This window comes from Budorcas taxicolor, chromosome 8 (assembly GCF_023091745.1).
Source record: "Budorcas taxicolor isolate Tak-1 chromosome 8, Takin1.1, whole genome shotgun sequence".
Taxonomy (NCBI): Eukaryota; Metazoa; Chordata; class Mammalia; order Artiodactyla; family Bovidae; genus Budorcas; species Budorcas taxicolor.
The window spans coordinates 41,454,592-41,479,693 of record NC_068917.1 but is presented as its reverse complement, the minus strand read 5'-3'; the positions used below and the strand labels follow the sequence as shown (position 1 = coordinate 41,479,693).

Genomic DNA, 25,102 nt, shown 5'->3' with positions numbered 1-25,102 from the left:
TTCCATCACATCTGCAGTTACTTCCTCTATGAAGTCCTGAACTCCTCCAAGTTCATCCATGAGGGTTGGAATAAACTTTTTCTAAATCCTGTTAATGTAGATATATTGGCCTCTTCCCATAAATTGCAAATGTCCTTAATGGCATCTAGAATGGTCAGTCCTTCCCAGAAGGTTTTCAGTTAACTTTGCTGATGCTGAGATCCATAGAAGGAATCACTATGATGGCTGTATCCTTACATAATGTATAGCAATGTGCAGTAGCAAGAACATAATCTTTAAGGTTAAGGTGTCTTCAGATCCTAGTTTTGCATTTTATTAACTTCCATTTGGAGCAAGTTAACTTGTCAGAGCTTTTGTTTCCTTATCCTGTAAAATAGGATTTATTAATTATTAAGATTGTTAAACCTAACTGAAGTAGCCTTGCATAATATCTAGTATATAGGTTTTAACTTTTAATATATACTCACCCCCACCCCACCCTATATGATACCTTAAAGTGGTCTTAGACTTTCAGAAAGAGCTAGCTTGATTAGGTGATGATCGTGTATTAGTCATGTCATTTTTTTGTTTTTAAAGACTTAAAGTTGAAGGGACTTCTCTTGATTATTGCTCCTGAAAGGGCCTTAACCTTCAGACCAATTCCTTCAGTTTTTTGACAACATAATTTTTTTAAAAACCAGCTTCTTTAGGTAAATCTAAATTTCTCTGGTGTACCTGTTTTTCTGACACCTTGTCTTATACCTTTTGTTAGATTGTATGATTTAGTTCTGGAACATCTGCTAGAGTTGACTACATGTATTTTGCATCTTTATAGCTCTGTTCTCTTTATATTTGTCCTTTGAGGTAGTAAATAATGCATTTGCTAGTGAATTACTGTTGGTGAAACTTAACCCCATTTTGTATAGGTGGGTTCATTAAATTCTTTCCTTTGTACATGTGCACAAGTCCCTCTTTTATTTTTTGCTTAATACACTGTTTTCTGGTTGGTCTGACTGTAAGTTATCTGAAGGATTCTGAAGAAATAGTTTTACAGTCACAATACTCCAAAGTTCTGGCTTTTTGTTAGTGACATTCTTAATGAATAACATGCCAGGATGACTCTTTGGTACACAAGAATTATATTTTAAAAGTCTAATATAGATAAGGATAAGGAATAGTTAAATACCTATTTCACTGAAGAATATTGGGAGGAAAGTTAATTTCATATTAGTAAATAACAGATCTGACAGTATAATCCAAAAGAATAATTTTGTTCTAATCTTTGAAATTACTTTTAACTTTTGTATCTGCAAATATTAACCGTGATAACTCTCAAAATAACTTGAGTCATATTAAGGTTTTTGAAGCAATAGATGAAGTTACGCTTCATTAACTAATTTTAAACTTTTTTAGGTAAATGAATTGGTGGATGCCAGAGATGTCGCCCTTGGTGCTTGGTTTGAAGCACGTATACATAGTGTTACTAGAGCTTCTGATGGACACTCACGTGGCAAAACTCCACTGAAGAATGGCAGTTCTTGTAAAAGGACTAATGGAAATGTAAATCATAATTCCAAAGAGAACACAAAAAAATTGGACAATGTACCCTCTACATCTAATTCAGATTCTGTTGCTGCTGATGAAGACGTTATTTATCATATCGAGTATGATGAGTAAGTGCTCATGATATTGAGGACTTCATTCATATTTTTGTTTGCAGAAGCAAAATCTCCCATTTCAAGATTGTTTTCAAATAAGTCTTTCTGAAGAGATCATCTAGGAGTCATGTTTGGTCTAGTACCATGTTTTTGTTTCTGTTTAGTGGTTATAATAAGAGCTCCTTAACATTCAACATTTGGCTCATAAGTAGTTTGTGTTTGGTATCCTAATACCTGGCTTAATTTAATATGTAAGGTTTCTCTGTCTGGTCCTCTGGTATGTTAGGGCTTTTGCTGTGCATTTTAAGAATATTTTAGAAAATATATAATAACGTGGGATGTAATAGTCTTTAGAATGGGGTTGAAATGTTTTCTGAAAGCTATTGCTGAGTTAATTCACATAAAATTTATACATATAAAGGGTATAATTCACTGTCTTTAATAGAGTCACAGGATTGAGCATTATCGCAAACTAATCTTAGAACACTTTTTTTATTTTCCCTCCAAAAAACTACATAAGCAGCAATCACTTTCCAGTCTCCCTCTCCCAACCAAATGTTTCTAAATGTTCACGTGAAAATAGTATTAAGAACTAGATTTGAGGGCCTAGACTCTAACACTGAATTATCATTGTCCTTACTTATTTTTAAAATCCTACTATAAAATTTACTATGGTGAAAGATTTAGTGTTTATTCAACACTACATAAACTTTTAAGTCTTCACTCAAGTGACATTTTCATATGTGTAGAAAATACGCAACCAGATATTTTATCAGATGTAAGTTCAAGATTCTAAAAGGGTTGTAATTTTTCTTACAAAAATGGTATAAAAGACTTTGGTGTTGACACATATTTCCAGGATACCTGGAAAGGGCTCCAAAGTAGATCCCTTTTATCTTTTCTGACACTTCTTCTGGCTCTAACTAAGTTGCCAACATGGCTTATTTCAAATGGCCATCATACTGCTTTTTTTTTTTTTTTTAAACATAGTAGATGATAATAGAACCGACAGTTTAAATGAGTATTAAAATGTGGGATTGGCCAGGACTTGAAATATTGGTAAGTCAAGGCTGGGATAGGAAGGGATTGGAGTTGGTAGGTTAACAGTAACCAGTCTCTGGGTTTATGAGTACCATGGCAAAGAGGCAAGACACTGCATTAGTTGGGGACTTCAGCTATCTGTATATCTGTTGTCAACAAGTAGAGCTCTTGATTTGTTTTGAGTGTTTATTTCTTAGAGAAAAGAACTCAGAAACCAGCTACTTGGGACTTGATTCTGGCCCATAAAGGAGTTATTATTTGGCCAAAAATTAATAATTGTATAGAATGGCACAGTGTGGATATAGAGTGAGTTTTAAACACTAAGTGAACTAAGGCTTACTAAATTTTTACAGGTTTAGGGGCTCTTAGTTGGTTTTGGAATACAACTTTCCAAGGGATAGGCCTGAGTTTGGTATAATGTTAAAGCATAAATCACAGTATCTTAGCATTTATTTGACTATTTATTTATTTGGTTGCACCAGGTTGGCATGTGGGGTCTAGTTCCCTGACCAGAGAAGGAACCTGGGCCCACTGTCTTGGTAGCGTAAGCCACTGGACAGTCCCTGGCTATTTTTTAATGTAGGAGAAATTTTTCTTGACTAGAGTGAATGTTAGTAAAAGGAAGTGTAAACCCAGAATGCATGAGAAGACTAAAATTATCTGTTCAAAATAATTTCACAGGATGGAATTATTTCAGTACTGGCAACTTAAGGAAAACAGTATCTGAACTTTCTTTGAGAAATAAAGTATCAGAAGCTTAATTTAATATGTATCACTTACATCTTCAAAAAGAACAAAGGACTATATGAAATAAAGTATGAAAATAGATGAGTTTCTGGATAAGAGTCCTAAATAACAAAAGGCTGGTGTAAGCACCTAGAAAGACCCATGACCCCATATGGATGTGATGACAAATCTTGTTAAAATTTCATTCTTCATGGTTATCAGAAAAGTTAAAAATCATGGTCAAGTTTATGTTAATTTCTTATTAAACAAGTCCTTACTTTCTTGGGTGGAGGATGCATTGACAAGAGACTGGCATATATGGCTTAGCAGTAGTAATAGATTCTTACTGAATAGTAAGCTCCAACTTAGTCAGTAGAATGTAGCTGTCAAATAGTTATATTGTAAGGTGTTTGATTAGAAACAAGATAGGTAGAAGAAGACTGGTGTTCCTGTTGTACTGGGCTGATTATTCTCTACTTGGATATCTTTAGAACTCAAAATACAAAATCATCATGAAGAATAGCTGAAAGAACTAAGTATTTAGCTTGAAAAGACTGGGATCAAGATGGCTTTCATATTTTAAAAGCTCTGGGAGGAAGTTCTGTACAACACAGAAAGTAGGTTTCAGGATAACCTGGGCTTCCCAGGTGGCGCAGTGGTAAAGAATCTGCCTGCCAATGCAAGAGACGTGAGAGACATGGGTTCAGTCCCTGGCTCGAGAAGATTCCCTGGAGGAGGAAATGGCAATCCACTCCAGTATTCTTGCCTGGAAAACTCATGGACTGAAGAGCCTGGTGGGCTACAGTCCATGGGGTCACAGAGAGTTGGACACTACTGAGCATGCACACAGTTCCCTTTAGAGATAACAGAAACTTCCTACCAGCCAGATCTCTAAAGATAGAGAATAGTCTGCCCTGAGAAGTAAACAAAAACAAGCATTGACCCGCTTTAGTCTTAGATGGCGGATTACTAAATATGTTACGTTGCAAACAGAAATAATCCAGTCGTTCTAACTTCAGTTTTCACTTTCAAAACAGTATTTGTCAGACAATTTTTTGTACTTAAACTTAATAAATTCTAAGTACATATAGGCTGCGTTTATGATTCTGATCTAGTACTATCATTTCTCAGTGACTTAATTCATTTTTCTCATAGAGTAAGTTGAAAGTAATCTGCTTGATTATTTCCAAACTCTTGAGTGCAGCATTGTATTTTGAACAACTTGTCATTTAGCCTTAGCAGAGGGATATGGTACTTGGGACCAAGGAACCTGTCAGAGGAATTCTTTGGGAATAAGTTTAAAATGGTGGTGTCGAGAAGTTAGTTTTATGGTGACCTACTGGTCCTAACATATTAACCAGATCAGAGTTTAAAACAGTTTTTACTCTGAGAAGTGACATTACAGAATTATGATATAACTTATAAGGTTCATGGTTTCACCAGTCTAGCCCCAAAAGCCAGATCTAGTAGTTAACAGTGTTATAGAATCTAAATGAAATCATTTGTTTCCTAATCTTACATCATTTTTCCTCAAAATTATAGCTACAAATATTCTAAGTTCATAAAAAGCAGGTTATAATAAGAGATTTATTTGAAATGTTTTAAGGTTTAAGAGTTTTTACTGTTTGTAAGAGGCCCTTTTCTATAGATTCTTCAATGAACATAGACTGAATTTATTTAGAGCTTCTTACTACAAATAATGTAAAGCAAAATCGTGGAGTTAACATCAGAGTACCTGATTCAAAAAACTTAAATGTGTGTGTGTTTTTTTTTTAATGATTGTTGTTCTGACTCATCTAGCATCACCCTTGTCTGAGCAAGGGTTTTGTATTTTTAGAGTTAAACCACCCCATTAAGTACTTTGAGAGAAAGAGTTGGCAGTATAAATATTAATTCTAGACTTTAGAGATTTAGATCCAAAGGATTCTTAAATCTTTTGTAAAGTTTTTTAAATTCTTAAAAGCAGCTATGTTAAGACAAATCACACAGCATTCAATTTGCCCATTTAAGTGTAAAATTCAATTTTTTTTTAGTATATTAACAGGATTGTACAACAGTCACCACAGTCTAATATAGAACATTTTCATCTTCCAAAAGCCTCATACCCATTAGCACTCACTCTCCATTCCCCTACCTCTGCCCCCACCTCCTCCAGCCCTTTTCTCAACCCCTCTCAGCCATAGGCAATCAGGAATCTTCTGACTCTGGATGTGTGTATTCTGGACATTGCATATAAATGGAACCCTCTAATATGTGGTCTTTTGTGACTGGCTTTTTTTACTTAGTAAAAGTAAACAGGTTCATCCACGTTGGAGCTTGTGTATCAGTACTTTATTCCTTTTTATTGCAAATAATTTATTGCCAAACCACAGTTTACTTATCCATTTATCAGTTTATGGGCACTGATGTTTTCTACTTTTTGCTGCTATGAACCTTCATGTACTATTTTTTGTGGGGGCATTTTAATTTTTTGGTATGTATGTGACAGAGGGATTGCTGGGCTGTATAGCAGTTATGTTTCACCTTGGGAAGAAGTGCCAGATTTATTTCCAGATGGCTGCACCATTTTATATTCCCATGACTTATGTATGGAAGTTCCATTTTCTCCATATCCTCACCAAAAGCTTAACTACTTCTTGATTAAAGCCATCCTGTAGTGTTGGAGTATAACTGTTTTATACTATATGTATATATTTATATATATTCGCATGTTGTATATATATATGTCATTTTATAGTATTGTAGGTATAATTGACCTACAACACTGTAGCAGCTACAGGTGTTGAATATAGTGATTCAGTATTTCTACACATCACAAAATGATCTTACTCCTAAAGTGTGTTTGTTGGAGAAGGACTATGCCTGATTGAAACTTTTTTTTCCCTAGTGATATTTTGGCAGAAAATAAAAGGAAGGTAATACAGGAAATTAAAAATGCATGAAGTCGTTATGGTCAAAGAAAGAGAAGATGAAAATTTTCTTTATTTCCTAGTTATATTGTGTTGTATATTTCCATAGCTTTCTAAAAGTTGTTTATTCCCATTAGTTACTCTCTGTAGTTATTTAAGGTTTAAAATTTTTAAGGGTCCTAAACATTTAAATTCACAAAGCTATAACTGCAGTCTTGTGAGAGTAGAGATCCCAAAGCTATTGTGATGAAGAGCCGTGACCTTGACTGATGTGGAAGTAGATGAAAAGGGGCAGTCAGTTCCTTAGCATTTCTAGTAGTTTAATATGTCTATAGTGTAGCTTACAGGTACTTACATTAAGTCTTTTTTAAATTTAGGTTTACTTAATTACACTAACTCTTCTGTACCAGACTCTGAGCTGACTTCTTACTGGAATGTTCATATAATCTTTAACATAACTATAATGTTTCATTAACTCCCATATGAAGAGACCAAGACTTATGTAACTTGCCAGAGGTCACATATGTTAAATGGTCTGACTCAGAGCTTGTGCGTTAACCAATATGCATTATTGGCACTGTGCCTAAACATGGTATATGTAATTGGTAGAAGCCTATGTGACTTCAAAGGTCAAACATTCTGTACGACCTAAAGACTGGCTTTCGACTCTGCCAGGGTTTTAAAGCAGACCGCACTCACAACTTTGAGTTCAGTCCTGGGTAGCTGAGGGCACACTACTGAGTTTATACTCATCACTTGGCTGCTCTATCAACAGATAAAGGCTTAAGTCCTTACCCTGCTTTTGTATTAAGAAACATCTGTTCCTTGTGGATTTGGTTTAGATTCATTTTAATTAGGCTAGTGGTTCTCAACCCTACTTCCACGTTAGTTGTCTAAGAAGCTTTAAAAATATCAGTGCCTAGGACCTACTCCCAGAACTTCGTATATAATTGATCTTTGGGACTTCCAAGCATTGGTGTCTAAAAAGTTCCTCTGGGATTCTCATATGTAGCCATAGTGAGAACTGTGGCCTTAGAACAGTGGTTCTCAAAGTGTAGACCTGGCTGGGAATGTGAGCATTATACTTGCTAGAAATCCAATTCCTTGTACTTAACTCCAGATATAATAAGTTGATCTCTGTAGGTGGCCCTGCAATCTGGGTTTTAATATGTCCTCTGGGTGGTTCATATTTATACTCAAATTTAAGAACCACTCACTCATTGCCTTTTGCCCAGCTTTATCATTTGCTATCACATATCTGCCTCTAAAGACCAATATGAGGGAAAGGGGTTGATATGACAATTTAAATATAGTAACTATATTAAAGACTGGAGATGATACACAATACCTGAGGAACCTGAGTGTTCATCTTTTAGTACCTATATAGGTGGCATATGACTTGTTGATTTTTCCATTTTTGTTTTCATATAGATAAAATTGTTAGTTAAGTCTTTTTTCTATTAATAAAAGAATTGTATTTCATTTAAGCTAAATGATCTATATCATTGAAATGAGGGCCCATATTCCACTATGCAGTCTTTGTGCCAGCTTGGCTAACATAGGGAAGCAATGTCCATAACATGTTTGTGGAGAATTTATCTTTTATGATATATTGGTAATTTTTTTTGTTTATTCTTTATTTATATAAATTTTTTTAAACTGAAGGATAATTGCTTTACAGAATTTTGTTGTCTTCTGTCAAACCTCAGCATGAATCAGCCATAGGTATACATATATCCCCTTCCTTTTGAACCTCCCTCCCATCTCCCTCTCCATCCCACCCCTCTAGGTTGATACAGAGGCCCTGTTTGAGTTTCCTGAGCCATAGGGCAGATTTCCCTTGGCTATCTATTTTACATATGGTAATGTAAGTTTTCATGTTACTCTCTCCATACACCTCACCCTCTCCTCCCCTCTCCCCATGTTTGTAAGTCTATTCTCTATGTCTGTTTCTCCACTGGTAATTTTTTTTAGCCAGTTAATGTTTTGAGTTTTGTGACAATTTTAGTATGTTAACATCATTCACATACTGTTTCTTTTGACTTGATAATTTCTCTGAATTCCCCAAACTTGCACTTCCTCTTAAGAACTCAACCCAGATCATATAAAAGGAACTTGGTAGTAGTATTTGCAGAATTAGCTCCAGAATGACTGTTTAAAAGTATACTTTATTTCTTCTCTCTGTTCCATCATCCATTAAGTATTGGTAAATTCTGGAGTGGGGGCCAACACTCATATAGTAGTTGAGTATTTGCTCTGAGATCTAGTCCTGGCTTTCCTTTAGAATTACACTCTAAAATGCATCTGTGGTTTTGAGACAAGCTTCCTAAATTTGGTTTCACGTTGAAGTAGATCTCAGAATCTTCCCACATACATGCTTTCTTGCTTGTGCATCCTTACAATGTGTACCTTTATAGGTCATTTGAAAAGGTGAATTTAGGAATACTAGTCATGTTAGTGGCTTTTTAAAATTGCTTTGTTAAATTTAGTGGTCTAATTTAGAGATCTTGGTTTATAAATTGGAGCTAATTTCTATAAAGAGAAATGTAAGTTAGAAACCTCTAGTAGTTTGAACAAGGAGGTATATATCTAAAGAGGGAAAATATTTATGAAAATTACTTTATTTCTATATCTTAATAATTGTCAGTGGCTAGGCAAAGTTGAAATCTTGAAACATGAGTGTTAAGAGTTTTCATAATGATGTGAAAATTACCATATAAGCTTTCATGTTCCATAGTGTTCACATTTAGAATAGAAATGTCGGTTTACCTTGGAAACAAACTTAACTTCTTATTTTGAATTTTTAGTAAATTATTCTGAAGTACCCTTTTAAAAGTATAGTTTAATAATTCTCTTTTTAATACAATGCTATGTGCCAGGCACTCTACAAGTCCTTTACCTGGATTATTTCATGTAATCCTCGTTAAACAATCAATGGAGTAGATACTTTTCTAAGTGTAAAGAAGGAATAACTGAGATTTAGAGAAGTTAGCTAACATACCCAGTATTGAATAGTTGATAGGAGGTAGATCGAGATTCGGAAAAGCACATACTTAGAACCACACTACCAGACTATCTCTCACTTTGAGAGAAGCCTGCTTATAAAATATTTTAATGTATAAATAAATATGTATATATAATATTATAAAGCAGTTATGTTTACATATTTTTAAATTTTCTGTCAGTCTCTCCAGTTATACTTTCACAGAACAGAAACCTTCAATCAATAAACAAATACCTGTGTGCTTTCTTTTTTTCTGTAAGGGAAAATAGATTATTAAACTGCTGTTTTTAACACAGTGTCATGGCTCAACCCATGGGAATGAGATCAAATGGAACTGTTAGAGCATCACTTAGGACTTGGAGGGTAACTTATGCTAGGCTACAGTTAAAAGCCCATCTGGCGAATGTCTTAGAATAATGTTGTCATTGCCACCAGCAGTCTTTTTAAGATTTTTTTTTTTTGAGTTATTCTGAGCCTGTGGTGCATGCTTTTGAGTAGCCTTGATTATGGTTACTACAAATAGAAGTCAGTGAGCCAATTTTGAATAAAATCAAGTGGTATTTTTAAGTAAAAGTTGTTCTGTAAAGTAACAAAACTGATTTTCTTGAATGTATTGATGTGATCTGTTTCTAAAGGACTGTCAAAAATGTTTGAATGATTTCTGGGTTTTCACGGGAGAAAAGGAGTATGATTTTTAAAAATCAGGTCAGCGTGTCATGTTGATCTTGAGTAGGGAGCTATAAATGAGAAGTTAAGTTTCAGAACCCTGGCGCAGTGACAAGTCTGCTTCATTGTTTCTTGGTTGTTACTGACATGTTTGCCAAAAACTTAGAGTATTTCCTCTATGACTTGCAGTGTTCTGAATGGATAAAAATCAAAAGGAGGGCAGAAGAAGTTAAATCTTTAACCTTATTGTTGTTCTTCTCTTGTGTTAAAAGATAAGTTAGTGCTTAGAAAAATAACTACAAATATTAGTTAAAATGACTACAGATATCAGTTGATTTCACTTTTTCAAGTTTATACATCATTCCTTTATAGTAGTATCTCTCAAAGATGGTCAGCAAAACTGTGGATTCACCCAGATAAGTGTCTATAGTGCAGTTTCCTGAGGGCTATCAAAGACCCACTCCCTGCATTGGGTTGGCCTGGAGTAGAGCCCAGGAATCTGCTTTTCAAACAGGTAGCCAGGGCCTTCTTAAGTATACAGATCATTGGTTCTGTTATAGGCAGCATAGTTTTCAGGCATTAGAATCAGAAATTTGGTTTGAATTCTAGGTCTTTGGTTAAGTTTTTTGCTTTGCTTAACTTTCAGCTTTAATTTACTCATTTGTAAATATCTGCTTGACCGTGTTCTCTTTTTCCCTAACAACCTCAAAAAGTATCCAGTAATAATAGTCAAATTTTCTGCTTTTAATTTATTAATAAGACCAAGTTATTTTGGTAAGTACTCTAAAATAATTTACCTTTGGCATAGCTATTTTTAAACATAATTACATTGTTTTAACAATTAAAAGTTATACACCATTGTTAACATGTTGTACAAATGAGTTTTATTTCCATGTATGTATTTAAGTCCTACTGTAAGCAGTTTTAAGTAAGTTATTTTTATCTGTGAGTAAGCTTTACATTTAAGGTGTGAAAGTTAGCAGTGCTACTTATTAGATTAAAAAATGCTCTCTTTTTGCATGTAGTATGACATTAAAGATTGGCTAAACTAGAACATGCCTCCAGATGAATGTTGTCCTTATTTAAGCATTTTAACGCCAGGAAGCCATGTTTTGAAAGAAGGTTGCAGTGACAGTACTTTGCTTAATACAGTTTGAATCTTATAAAATGATCAGTTAGCTTACAAGTCACCTAAGGAAATGTACTTTTACTTTCTTATAACAAACCTGTTGTAAAAATTGTGCTTAATCAATTTCCTTGTAGTTTAATTCCCCAGGTTTTACTCAATTTGCTAATTGAGAACACAGTTGGATTTTGTTAAAATGTCACATAGTTCAGGATAAAGCATATACTGAAGGATAGCTCTAAAAGATACCTGAAGAGTATGTAGAGCAATGAAAATGTTACTGGGAAGAAAAAACTTAGGGATATTTAAGGTTTATCTGAAAATATAGGCTGTATAACACCAAAGTGTTTCTCTACTCTCAGAGATGCAAAGTAGCTAACTGGAATAGTCTGTCTTACATCTCTATTAGGATAATAACTTGACTTCAGGTTCTGAGAACAGGAGGGCATGAAGTGTAATTAGAAAAAAAAGGACCCTAGTCTCATCTTTGCATATCTGTATGTAGGCTCATGGCACAGTCTAGATAGAGTCAGCTTTGATATGTTCCTACCTCTCTGCTTCAGATTTTGAGGGATATCTTGAGCCCTGTTTTAGAATTTTTTTTTAAGCTTCCAGCACTTTCCAAAATATTTCATGCAGTCTCCTGCAGTCTTCCTCAGTGCCAATGCTGGAAGAAGTCAGTGCTTGGACCAATTTGTAGTGCTTATCTTCAGCCCTTTGATGCCATGGGAGGCAGGGAATGCTGTGTTAGAGATTGCTTTTTAAGAACTCCAAAAACGTAATCTTTAAAGTACCTTTTTGTTATCTCTCTATAGAGTTCTTCATTGCCACTTAATTATCCTAAAACACAGTGGTCATAGTTGATTTATTACATTTTTTTCAAGAGCTTTAGTTATATAAAAGATTTTTTCATTTAATGAGTTGCATGTTTCCAAACATTTGTTAGCCTGTTACATCCCAAACACACCAAAGTTTGAACATGGTACCTGCTTCTTAATGAAAACTTGGTATTTTACAGTGTAAGTTGTGATAGAAGTACGCACACCTAGCTTTCAGAATACCTTAAGTTCTGAGAATATAAGGTAGAGAAGGTAATTCTGTATTCCTGACGGAGGAGAATGCTAGGATACCGGGATAAGGAGATAGGAAATATGGCATTACCTGAGGGTAGACTAGTATGGGTGGAGTGCAGAAGATACATGGTGAGTAATAAGAAACCAAACTAAAGGTGAATAAAGATTTCCAGTTAAATGTGGCAGATTAAGATGCATGTTTGTCTCCACTCCTTCTTAAACCCTCCTAGAAGACAGTAAAAGAATAAAGGCATAAGCCCCTGAGGACAAAAAAAAAATGTGGTAGAAGTAAGACACAGAAGAGAAAACAGCAAACTTTTGAAAGGTAAGAAGCTAATGGGTAAATGATGCCTAACTTAGCAGGCCATAAAGAGCTGAAACCTGAGTGTAAGCCAACAACAAGCAAGTGCATTGTGTTGAAGAACCTTAGGAAGGTTCGGATCTTGGATTTACCAGGTACTTTGGAGGTCGGCATATCCATGGGGTGACAAAGTGTTGGACACAAGCGATTGAGCACACACACACACACACACGGAAAAAACTGAGAACAAAAAGATTTATTTATATGAAAGAGCATTTTAATCACTTCTACCACATTCAAGGCTTAAGTCAAGAAAGAGGAAAACATGGTATTTGGGAAATAGGATTCAACACAAGAAGTAATGATAGGAGATCCCAGCATGATATCAATGAAGAGCAAGCTGTCCAGATAAGAATAGGACAGAGGTATTTAGAAAATGTTTTGCAACCCAGAAGATTAGTAGAATACCTGAAATGTCTGAACACAGTGGAGTTTTAACAGCTGTGGCAGAATGGGGGTAATTAATGGTGAAAGTGTTAGTCACTCAGTTGTGTCTGACTCTTTGTGACCCCATGGACTGTAGCCTACCAGGCTCCTCTGTCCATGGAATTCTCCAGGCAAGAATACTGGAATGGGTTGCCATTTCCTTCTCCAGGGGATCTTATCGACCTCGAGATCGAACCTGGGTCTTCTGCATTACAGGCAGGTTCTTTACCATATGTAAATAGAAAACTAAGCAAGTAGCAACCAAAAAGAAAACTTAAGTACACAATAGAAAACAAAGCTGTGGAAGAGCGGATGTATAATTAAAGCATACTTCATTAGTTAGCTGTGAACACTTATTAATATTTAGTCAAGATAATAAAGAAAAAAATACTGATATGTACAGACAACTCATTTTGTTTAATGTGCCTAAGAGCAAGCAAGTTCATCAGTCATTGCAAGAGTCTAGAGCCAGGTGATCAGTTTAAGTCATGCCTCTGCTTCTTACTTCTTTCCAAATAACTTCTCTGCCTTGTCTGTGAAATGGGGATAGAATAATATCTATCTCTGTCCTAAGAGGTAAATAATGTTAACACTTAGAGCAGTGCCTTGTGTTAGTGAAGTGTAAGAAAGAGGAGGATGGAGGCAAATGAGCTGTACATGAGGGGTGGGTAGAATAAGTTTGAAGTAAAAAGCAATGTAAGCACATTGCTTAAATGTAAATGTGGAGGTGAACAAAAATAGCTAAACAGTTTCATCTGGGGAATAGAAATCAGAAGTGTAGTGGGCTGGAACCAGAGGCTGCTTGTCCTCATTGTAAGCCTTGAGTGTTAACTTTGAGTTTCGTTCACCTGTGGGAAAACTTTAAAAGTGGGAAGATCCTTTTGCCTGAACTTGAAGCACAAAGCATTTTATTTTTTATTGTAGAAATCTTATGCAGAGGTTGAGAGAAAGTATAATGAACTCATCACCTATCTTTACTCATTTTGACCTCCTGGCCAATCTTGTTCAGTCCCTGCCAGCATCCCCAGGTACCACCACTGGATTATTTTGGAGCAAGTCCCCAATTTTAAGTGTTTTCAACCAGAAATAGCCTTAGCAGCTATGGTGGGCACACTGCTCAGATCTTCAAGACAGAACTTGTTGACCTACAGGGAATGATTGCAGTTAACTGACAACTTTTAATCACAGCACTTTTGAGATCTGTTACAGTGTTTGAGCCAAGGCCACACTCTTTCCTGGTTCATCTTGTTGTTGACATCTTAAGAGCATTCAACTGAGAAAATAGCTAAATGGATTCTTTTTAAAGTGTGCAGAAGAGAGCTAACATCAAGCCAGAGATTTACTACTTTTTGAAGGGTTGATATGTGGTTGACCTTTGGCTGCTGTTGGGAAGCTAACTTTCAGGAGAATTCTCATTCCTTGATAAAAATGGTTGACTATGCATAAGCTCTACAAAAGAAATATGGATTATGTTGAAAACCTGCTTCTGAGAGTCTGGAATTTTGGTTTGTGCTAGGCATTGAATGCTGATGTGATCAATTCCTAATAAAACTCTTGAGCATTCTTTACTGCACATCCCTGGTAGACAACATTATAACACATGTTGTCAGAATTTGTTGCTGAAGGAATTAAGCACATTTTGTGTGACTACTGGGAATGGACTGCTTGAGCTTGTACCTGGTTTCCTCTGGACCTGACCTTATGTTTTTTTCCTTTGCTGAATTTGCTTTGTATCCTTTCATTATAGTAAATTATAGCTATGGGAAGAACTGTGTGCTCTTCTGTGAGAAGGAGACCTGTGAGTTCCCCCAACAAATCACTGAACCTGACTTGGAGACCCCAGCATGTTAAAAAAAAAAAAAAATCACACCTGAAATTTACAATGATTCCTTAAAATCAAATGACCAGTCAATGTTCAGACTTATTTGTTTTTAAAATATATTCTTAGAATGTACAGATAAGGATAAAATTAAGATTCATCCATTGCATGTAGTTGCTAGGTTAAGTCTCAACCTACAGATCCCCCCTACTGTTTTCTTTTTCTCCTTATTATTTGTTTATGCAAGTGACAGTTTATTCAGTTTTCCCACAGTTGGGACTTTACTGATCACATTTCTGTTAATGTTAGTTTCCTGAAAGCTTATACAGTCATCCCTTGGTATTCATAGGGCATTGGTTCCAGGACCCCAGTGCATACTAAAATCCATGAATGCTCAAAATGACTTTGACTTTTTGGGGTATAACCTATACACATCCTCTTATTTAAATCATGTCTAGATTACTTGTAATACCTAATACAATGTAGATATTCTGTAAATAGTTGTAAATACTATATAGTAAAAGTGCTCAGTTGTGTCTGACTCTTTGTGACCCCTTGGACTATATCCCACCAGGCTCCTCTGTCCATGGAATTCTCCAGGCCAGAATACTGGAGTGGGTAGCTGTTCCCTTCTCCAGGGGATCTTCCCAACCCAGGGATCGAACTCACATGTCCTGCATTGCAGGCAGATTCTTTACTGTCTGAGCCACCAGGGAAGCCCAAATACAATGTAAATGCTGTATCGGGACTTCCCTGATGGTCCAGTGGTTAAGACTCTGAGCTCCCAATGGAGGGAGTAGGTTTGATCCCTGGTTGGGGAACTAAGATCCCACGTGCTGTGTGTCCAATAAATAAAACATTTGGAAAAAAAAAAATGCTGTATAAATAGTTGTTGGAACCTGGCAAATTGAACTTCTGCTTTTTTGGAACTTTCTGGAATTTTTTTCTGGTTATTTTCCAACAGTGATTGGTTGACTCTGTGGATGCAGAACCATCCATATATTTACCTGTTGCATGACATTGAGAAATGTATAATACCTGCTTCCCCTTTCTTTTTTTGTTGTAAGATTTGGGTGTTGTCAGTCTGATAAATCCATTGTGAAATTTGCTGCCAGCTTTTAATGGTTTTAGTAGCCATTAACCTTTACCTTCTCAGGTGGTGCAGTGGAAGAGAATCTGCCTGCCAATGCAGGAGATGCAGGTTTGATCACTGGGCCAGGAAAGACTCCCTGGGAGTAGGAAATGGCAACCTCCTCCAGTATTCTTACCTGGAAAATTCCATGGACAGGAACCTGGGGGGCTGTAGTTCATGGGGTCACAAAGAGTTGGACATGACTGAGTGACTGAGCACCCACATAACCTTTACCTATCGTTGCTATGTAATGAAATGTAGTAACAATGGTAATAGTTCTCTTTCCTTCATTTGTTAGCTATATAGCTCTTTCATAAAGAACTTTCCTTAACAGTTGATTCATATATGAAAGGTAGAATAAACTATCAATTGTTGAACTTTTTCAGTGTTCAGAGTGAGTAAATTCCCTAGCATCCTCCAAAGGATCCTCCAAGGTCAGTGAGATTTTTACTAAGTATCATGTGAACTAATGGATTTTAATACTTGCTTTAATCTAACTCAGCTCTTTGTGGTGCCCAAGTTGTCTCATCTCTGGCCTGTGGAAGCTCCTTCAAGTTGAACCTGACTTAATGAGGATTTCTTTACACTCAGGTACAACAGGATGTCCCAAGCTCTCCTGTTTCCTGCCCAGGACTGGATTCAGCCATTTCTTTAAGGAGCTTTGGTTCTTTAGAGTGTATAGTCAGCTGTTTATTGATACTTGCTTTGATCGTGTTTCTAGGTCTTCACATTGGAAACAGCTAAGAAATGTTTGTATTGATACTTCCAATTAATTTTAGAGTTGAAGGGCTATCATTTAATCTTTTATTTTTTCTCTTACTCGAGAATCATAGTTCTGATAATGTCAGCATTACCCTGCTTTATTTTACTCATATGATGGTTTCAGACTAACAGTGCTACTATTGCAAACAATATTAGTGAAAAGTTGGTGTATTTTTTACTTTGTCCTTAGTAGAGAAGTATAACTCCACTAGGAATATAGTTAATTTAGTGTATTTTCAAGTCACTTAAGAGTTTGTATTTAAGCCACTTTTTTCATTTTGCTTTTGATCTTTAGTGATGTATCACATTTTGTAAATTTATGATCATTTGAAACATTATACGGTTCTAAAGGAAAAACATCAATAAGTACATTAAGAAAAACAGTGTCCATCTTGGTTCCTTCTAGCCTATTTCTTATCTCTTTTTGTGGTAAATAAATGAGTTTTGGTTTATCCTTTTATGTCAAAATATACATATTTGTGTGTGATGACATGTATACTCATATACACACTTATATATACACTGACTTATATATGTACATATATACATATGTATATGTGTCATGTCCGACTCTTTTGCAACCCCGTGGACTGTAGCCCGCTAGGCTCCTCTGTCCATGAAATTTTCCAGGCAAGAATACTGAAATGGGTATCCATTTCCTCCTCCAGGGGATCTTCCCAACCCTGGGATCAAACTCATGTCTCCCGCATTGGCAGGTGGATTCTTTACCACAGAGCCACCTGGGAACCTATTCTTCAGGCACAAAGACTGGAATGGGTTGTCATGCCCCCCTCCATGGGATTTTCCTGACCCAGGGATTCAATCCGAGTCTCCTGTATCTCCTGCATTGGCGGGCAGGTTCTTTACCACTAGCACGGGGTAGGGAGCCCATGTACAAATATATTTACTTCAACACATACTTAATAGGTAGAAGATAAATATTGTTTGCATCTTCGGTTTTTTGAGTTAATATATCTCTCCATATATATGTATCACTCCAGCAAATGTCATATTCTTTCCATTATATAATTGTATCATGTAGTAAGTAGTTTCCTATTGTGGACATTTGGTTATTTCTAGTCCTGCTGTTACAGATAGTTGCAGCCTTCTGTGTGTGTCTTTTCATGGGGTGTTTTGTTTCTTAATGTTTGGGATGGATTCCTAGAGTAGATAGAATTCCTGGATCAAAAGGTAAATACATAGGCAGTTTTGCTGGATATTGCCAAATTCCCCTCTTCAGGGAGACCATACCAGTTTGTATTCCCATCAGCAGTGTTTGAGAATGCCTGTTTTTCTACAGCTTATGAACACATTATTATCAGGCTTCACAAAATGTTTTAAGTAGATCTGTGTTTTAGAGTCTTTGGCAAAAGTATGGTGGAGTCTAAGGAGTCTAAAACAGGGAGATGAATTGGCCTTGACAGCCTCAGAGAAATGCAGGCCTTTACTGAGGATATAGAGTTACATTAAAGTGTTGACAGTATGCATAAGGAGGACTTAGTAATGATGGAGAAATTGGAGGTAACTTCAGTTTCTGGGAGTATGAAAAATAGTGAAGAATATTGAGCATCAGCAGATTAGAGGATGGGGGAATTTCTTGAATTTGAGGTGCTCCTGAAATACATGTTAGAGATGTAGTTGGATATATGAATCTGAAGAGAAATTTGGGTTAGAATAGAGCATTTGAGTCATCCTGTGTGATATTAAGATATGTGTAAATAAAGATGCTGAGGAAAAGAATAAAAGTGATAATGGAGCCTCAGCGTGTTCTTGACTTTGGTAAAAATAGTTTTATGGGTCTTTTCTATGTCTTCTTACTTAGCAGCTGATTTAACATCTCTGGGTAGCATTAGAAAAAGTATACTTCATTTTCATGACTTTTACACACTATACATAAAGACTGTATTTATATGCTCTACAATGTAATTCTGTTCTGAACTCATACAAACTTAGTTTCAGGGCAAACATAGCTTAAATTCCTTTGATGTAGGGAATGGTTTATTTTGACTCATCTCCAGTAAACATGATTTTATATATGATTTTAAGACTTGTTTAAAATATTTCCATTCTTGGTATCTAATCATAGGCAAATGGAGAGTTCTTGCCAGTGAAATACCCTTTTTCCCTATATTAATCACACAGGAGTATATAATGTCAGGATGTAAAAATCATGTTACAGCTGAGAAAAGGATCTCATAAAAGAATAGTTTTCTATCATTTATGGCCTTAAGAATATTGAGTCAGGAAACACATTCACTACTTTAGAAAAGCCCTAAAATAGCTAGTTAGAAGTCTTCACCATTTTAGTTTTCAAAACAACCATATGGGCTAGTTAATTAACCACGAGGTATGTTTTACACATGATAGATAGTCATGTGTAAACTAAACACAGGTAAAACTAAAACAGCGAAGTTGGTAACTTTCCCAAGGATACACAGTAGTAGGAAGCTAAAATGGAATTTAAACCCAGACAGGTTGAAAATAGAACATATTTTGAGTGAAAAGACAGGATGATAAAGGATTCAAAACCTTACGTAAGTTGAAGGAAATTCATTTATAATGTTTTATACTTAAAGGGTGGCAGGGTGACCAACTTAGACTATCAAGGATTAGGTCTTTAGTGGGGACGGTGTGTAGATTTCTTCTTGGCACTTAAGCTGTGGAACTCATTGTGTTTATCTTTGGTCCAGTATCAAGTATATTCTGTTTCCTATGTCAGAGTTATGTGAAAACAAAGTGACTTTTTTTGGAGTTAGAGCTGCCCTCTTCTTACTGTCTAAGTAGAGGTTGCTCGGAGGCTTGTGGTAAAAGGGCATTGCAGCACTGAGGGTGAATGGACCAGACCCTTTTTAAGGCCCCTTGCAAGTCTGAGAGTTTTTTTCTTTTTTCTTCTCTGCTTAACTAAAATTTGAAGAAATTTGATTAAACTGAATGATTAACTAAAATATCACCAGGATTAATATCCATTTATTATAAATAAGTTAGACATACTGTGAGAGTCCTAGGCCTGCATAGTACTTATTTGATTTGGAAGAACCGAGACAAGCTGCTAGAGCTGCTTCCAACTTCAGGCTCACTTCCATTTTGAGTAGGCCACTCAATTAGTTAAGGGTTAATGGTCTCTTCCCTTAGTTACTACCTTGTTAATGCCGTCACAAAATGCTGTGATATTTAACTATTCTTGTGTTTCTATATAGCACAGTAGCTTATCAAACTTGAGTATGCTTGAGAATTGCTGAGAGGATTTGTGAAAATAGACCATTGGGCCTCACTCCCAGGGTTTGAGTCACATCAGAAGTGGAGTTAGGAGTTTGCATTTATAGCATGTTCCCAAATGGAACCACTGCTTTGAGAACCACTGCTATAGTAGTTTGACCTACCCGAGGAGATTGAGTTTTCTAAGAGCAGGAACCAGAAATTACTTGTTTCCTTATCCCTCTACTAGCAAGCAATACATAAAGACAACAGATCTTATTAATGTTACAGAAACCACTGTGGACTGTTACATTGCTCTTTTTGCCTGTGGATACCAGATGTTAGGCCCCAAATTGAGGAACCTTTTAAGTTCAAGTCAGGTTTAGGTTTGTTAAACCTTTAGAAATTAAAGTAAGATCAAGATTCTACTGGAATTCTTTCGCATGGGCTTCCCAGGTAGTGCTAGAGGTAAAGAACCTGCCTGCCAGTGCAGGAGACTTTGGAGACGTGGGTTCGATCCCTGGGTCAGGCATATCCCTGGAGGAGGGCATGTCTCTCCAAGATTCTTGCGTGGAGAATCCCATGGACAGAGGAGCCTAATGGGCTACAGCCTAGAGAGTCGCACAGAGTCAGACATGACTGAAGCAACTTAGCACTCATGCATGTTCTTATGCATAAAGCAAATGGCAGAGCTGGATAAACTAGTTCCAAGTTCAGGAAGAGATGAGCATCTGGTCTTACTAAAGTAATTTTTAAATGTGGGTTAAGAAAATGTAGAAAAGAATAACTTGTTTTTTTTTACCTATCTCTACTCATCCATTCCCCATCACCTCCCTCCCCAAGCTAGTTAAGAATGACATATTAAGATTTTAACAAGACCTGTTTATTCTGGCATTTAAAATCAGAAATAAATATCATTTACTTAAGTGCCATTAAGAATAAAATTATTAGGCTTTTATACATATAATTTAGTCTTCCATGCTGATAATCATAATCATAAGCAGTGTTCTGTGATTCTTTCTCCTCAGATATCCGGAAAGTGGTACTGTAGAAATAAATGTCAAGGATCTTCGACCACGAGCTAGAACCACTTTGAGATGGAATGAACTAAATGTTGGTGATGTGGTAATGGTTAATTACAATGTAGAAAGTCCTAGTAATAGAGGATTTTGGTTTGATGCAGAAATCACTACATTGAAGACAATCTCAAGGACCAAAAAAGAACTTCGTGTGACTGTTTTCTTGGGGTAAGATTCTCTTCACTGATGCCGTTTAATTACCGAATTAAGAAATGTAATTTTTAAGTGTTAAGCGCATGTTCTTTAATTTAAAAAAAGATGAAATCCATGAAAGATGGAAATTTCCATACTAGAGGAAAACTTTTTAATAGATTTCTTGAATTTTTTATTAAGAATGACCCTTAAATCTCCATTGCTACTTTAAGGCTGAAGGTATTATTTGAAAGCACCTTGGAAACAATTGAACATGTTATTAGAGAAATTTTTGTCTACTGTACAAGATTCTACTAGGCTAAACCAATAATATACAGACATGTTTCAATAGCTATGTTTGCTGTGAAGATCTATTGATAGAATAGAAATGAATGTCTACCTAGCCAGCTGTCTGCTGGACTTGAAAGACTAACAAAAATTTTCCTTTATAGTAATTTTATTTAACTTAGAAACTTAAAACCACCTTTGAAAAGGATTCAAAACATAAAATATCACCCAAGATTTCATATCACTCAGATGCTTCCATTGTTAATTCTTTAAGAAATACTTTTAGATGTTTCCTTCAAGTGATTCAAGTACTATGCATTGTTTCAAAGCTACCTTTTTACACTTGGAAAAATGTTGTCAACACAGTTTTGTGTTCAGTTCTTCTGAATAAAATGTATTTGAGAAATAGTCACTAATTTACTTTTTAAAAAAAGTCTGCTAAAGTATTTCCAATTCTTTATCATGATGCTTAAGTAAAAACCTTGTGTATGCACTTCTGTGCATTTTTCTTTAGAATGAATTCTTAAAAGTACATTTGTTGTGTTGAGCATTGCGGACGCTAGAATGACCCTGACGGTTTTCTTTTACTTAAGAGAAGCAGCCAAACTAACACTTGTTAAGTCCTGGTTAACTGATTATGCACTGTGCATACATATAAGGGATACATGTATATCTAGTTTACCGTTGAGGTGACAGACCTAAGGTTAAGCATCTGCCTGTAATGAGTAATATAATGAGAGGTGGGTAAACTGTGGCCCACTGGCTACTGTTTAATGAAAAGAAATTTTTATTGGAACACAGCAGTGCCCATTTATGTTTTAGCTAAAACTGGCTTTTTTGTCTGTGTACTCAACAGCATTGTTGAGTGGCTGCAAAAATAAAACTTACAGAATTTTAAACTAGTTACTCTCTGACCCTTCATGGGAAAAGTCTGCTGACTCCAAAGATAAAAAGATTGTGAACTTTTTTTTTTAGAACTTTGTGCAAACACAAGTGTGATTCTGTTGTCAGGCTAAGGATGTAATAACTCAATTAACAGATTCCTAAGTAGCTTGAAATACTGACATGGATACAAATCATGAAGGAAAGGAGAAAGCATCTACATAAATTAGTTATATAGAGATTCTTATAATGTACGTAGGTGTAGGAAGTGAAAAAAAAGGATGTATACACAGCAGTACTCGTAACATTGAATGCTTGCTATTTAAAACGTTTTCCTGAGTAATTCTGAGGTACAGTTAGTGGAGCACTCTGGCTTTAGGGACTAGAGATAAGATTGAGTGGAAATTATAGATAGGCAAATACTGACTCATGAGAAAATGGTGGTATTTGAGTGCTGTCCCAAAATAAAACACACTGTCCTATATAAAGGCTTATGTTTGCTGTCATATAGGTTTTCACTAGGCTTGTTAAGGATACAGGAGCCAAAAAAGGAATCACTTTGGCTTGTAGATGGGAATTTTTTTTCATTGTTAGAAATCTTTTCCCTTCACTGAAAAGAGTTTGGTGCTGTTACAGACAGTGCTTCCATGACATTATACTTCTGTCCTGGTGCTTATGTGTGTTAGTTTCTGTTGGGTGAGTCTTTTCTAGAAGTAGAATCACTTGATTGTAGAACTTGTGCATCTCTAACTTTAGTAGATAGAACCAAATATTTAAGTGGTTGTACCAGATTCCACTTCGACCATAGTGAGTTCAAATTGCTCTGCATTCTTAACAACACTTAATTTTGTCGGACTTGAGTTTTTGGTACTCAGGTGAGTTTCTAATAATACACTATTGTGGTGTTAATTTACGTTTCTCTGACTATTAATGAGTTTGAGAACCGTATGTTTATTGGCTATTTGGATATCTCTTGTAAGAATCCTGTTTCAAGCATTAAGGATCCTGTTTCAAGCATTGGTGTATGTTGTAGTTAATTAGGTAGTCTCTCATTGAATTTTTAGGAGTTCTAGTTATGGACTTGACCATTTCAGTTATATGTGGAGAAAATACCTACTTCAATTCTGTGGCTTATCTTTTTTTCCTATGTTTGAATAGTAGTCTTAATTTTAGGTTGTCGAATTTATCAAAAATTACCCCTAATGCTTATAGTTTCTGTATCTTGATTTAAGAAACCTTCTGAGGGTTAGTCAGGGTGGGAGATGGGTGAGAGTGGTTAAAAGGTACAAACTTCCAGTTATATGATATATAAGTTCTAGGGATATAATGTATAGCATGGTGACTATACTTAATAATGTACTGTATGTTTGAAAGCTGCTTAGAGAGTAGATCTTAAAAATTTTCATCACAAGGAAAAAATTTGTAACTGTGGGGTGTTGGATGTTAACTAATCTTTTTGTGGTAATCACTTTTCTGTATATTAAGTCATTATGTTGTACACCTTCAGTTCAGTTCAGTAGCTCAGTCGTGGCTGACTCTTTATGATCCCATGGACTGCAGCACACCAGGCCTCCCTGTCCATCACCAACTCCTGGAGCCTGCTCAAACTCATGTCCATTGAGTCTGTGATGAGCCATCCAACCATCTCATCCTCTGTCATCTCCTTCTCCCACCTTCAATCTTTCTCAGCATCAGGGTCTTTTCAGATGAATCAGTTCTTCGCATGAGGTGGCCAAAGTGTTGGAGTTTCAGCTTCAACATCAGTCCTTCCAATGAATATTCAGGACTGATTTCCTTTAGGATGGACTGGTTGGATCTCCTTGCTGTCCAAGGGACTCTCAAGTCTTCTCCAACACCACACTTGAAAAGCATCAGTTCTTTGGTGCTCAGCTTTCTTCATAGTCCAACTCTCACATCTATACATGACTACTGGAAAAACTTCATGTCTAGCTTTGACTAGACAGACCTTTGTTGGCAAAGTAATATGTCTGCTTTTTAATAAGCTGTCTAGGTTGGTCATAACTTTCCTTACAAGAAGCAAGTATCTTTTAATTTCATGGCTGCAGTCACCATCTGCAGTGATTTTGGAGCCCCCCAAAATAAAGTCTGTCATTGTTTCCACTGTTTCCCCATCTCTTTGCCATGAAGTGATGGGACCAGATGCCATGATCTTCGTTTTCTGAATGTTGAGCTTTAAGCCAACTTTTTCACTCTCCTCTTTGACTTTCATCAAGAGGCTTTTTAGTTCCTCTTCACTTTCTGCCATAAGGGTGGTGTCATCTGCATATCTGAGGTTATTGATATTTCTCCCAATAATTTTGACTCCAGCTTGTGTTTCATCCAGCCCAGCATTTCTCATGATGTACTCTGCATATAAGTTAAATAAGCAGTGTGACAATATACAGCCTTGACATACTCCTTTTCCTATTTGGAACCAGTCTGTCATTCCATGTCCAGTTCTAACTGTTGCTTCTTGACCTGCAAACAGATTTCTCAGGAGGCAGGTCAGGTGGTCTGGTATACCTTAGACTTAGACAATTGTACGTTGGTTATATGTCAGTAAAACATGGAGTGGAGCAGAGGGGAGAAACTTCGTCCTACTCATAGATTATATTCTCCATTATTACCTTATGAAAGCTTAATACCAGCTTTCTTTAGCTGTTTAACCCACTTGAAGTAGGTTTTTTGGTACAATGTGAGGTAAACATGAGACTTGCCTTAATACGTGTGAATAATCATTATTCCTGGCATCATTCATTTAAAAGGCCATTCATCCATCTGATGTATGGATGTATCTATTTTGTATCATTGGTTTATTTTGTATATCCTTACATAAGTTTCATA

At 36.0% G+C, this 25,102-nt stretch overlaps 1 protein-coding gene across 1 annotated transcript in view; it reads left to right on the top strand.

The window, feature by feature from the left end:
• The window catches only part of UHRF2 (ubiquitin like with PHD and ring finger domains 2), a 71,658-nt gene that overhangs the window by 13,860 nt on the left and 32,696 nt on the right, over positions 1 to 25,102 (top strand). Inside the window, exons 3-4 of the mRNA XM_052644947.1 lie at positions 1,393 to 1,652; positions 20,906 to 21,124. Coding sequence (XP_052500907.1) covers positions 1,393 to 1,652; positions 20,906 to 21,124 — 479 coding nt within the window. The remainder of the gene's footprint in view (positions 1 to 1,392; positions 1,653 to 20,905; positions 21,125 to 25,102) is intronic.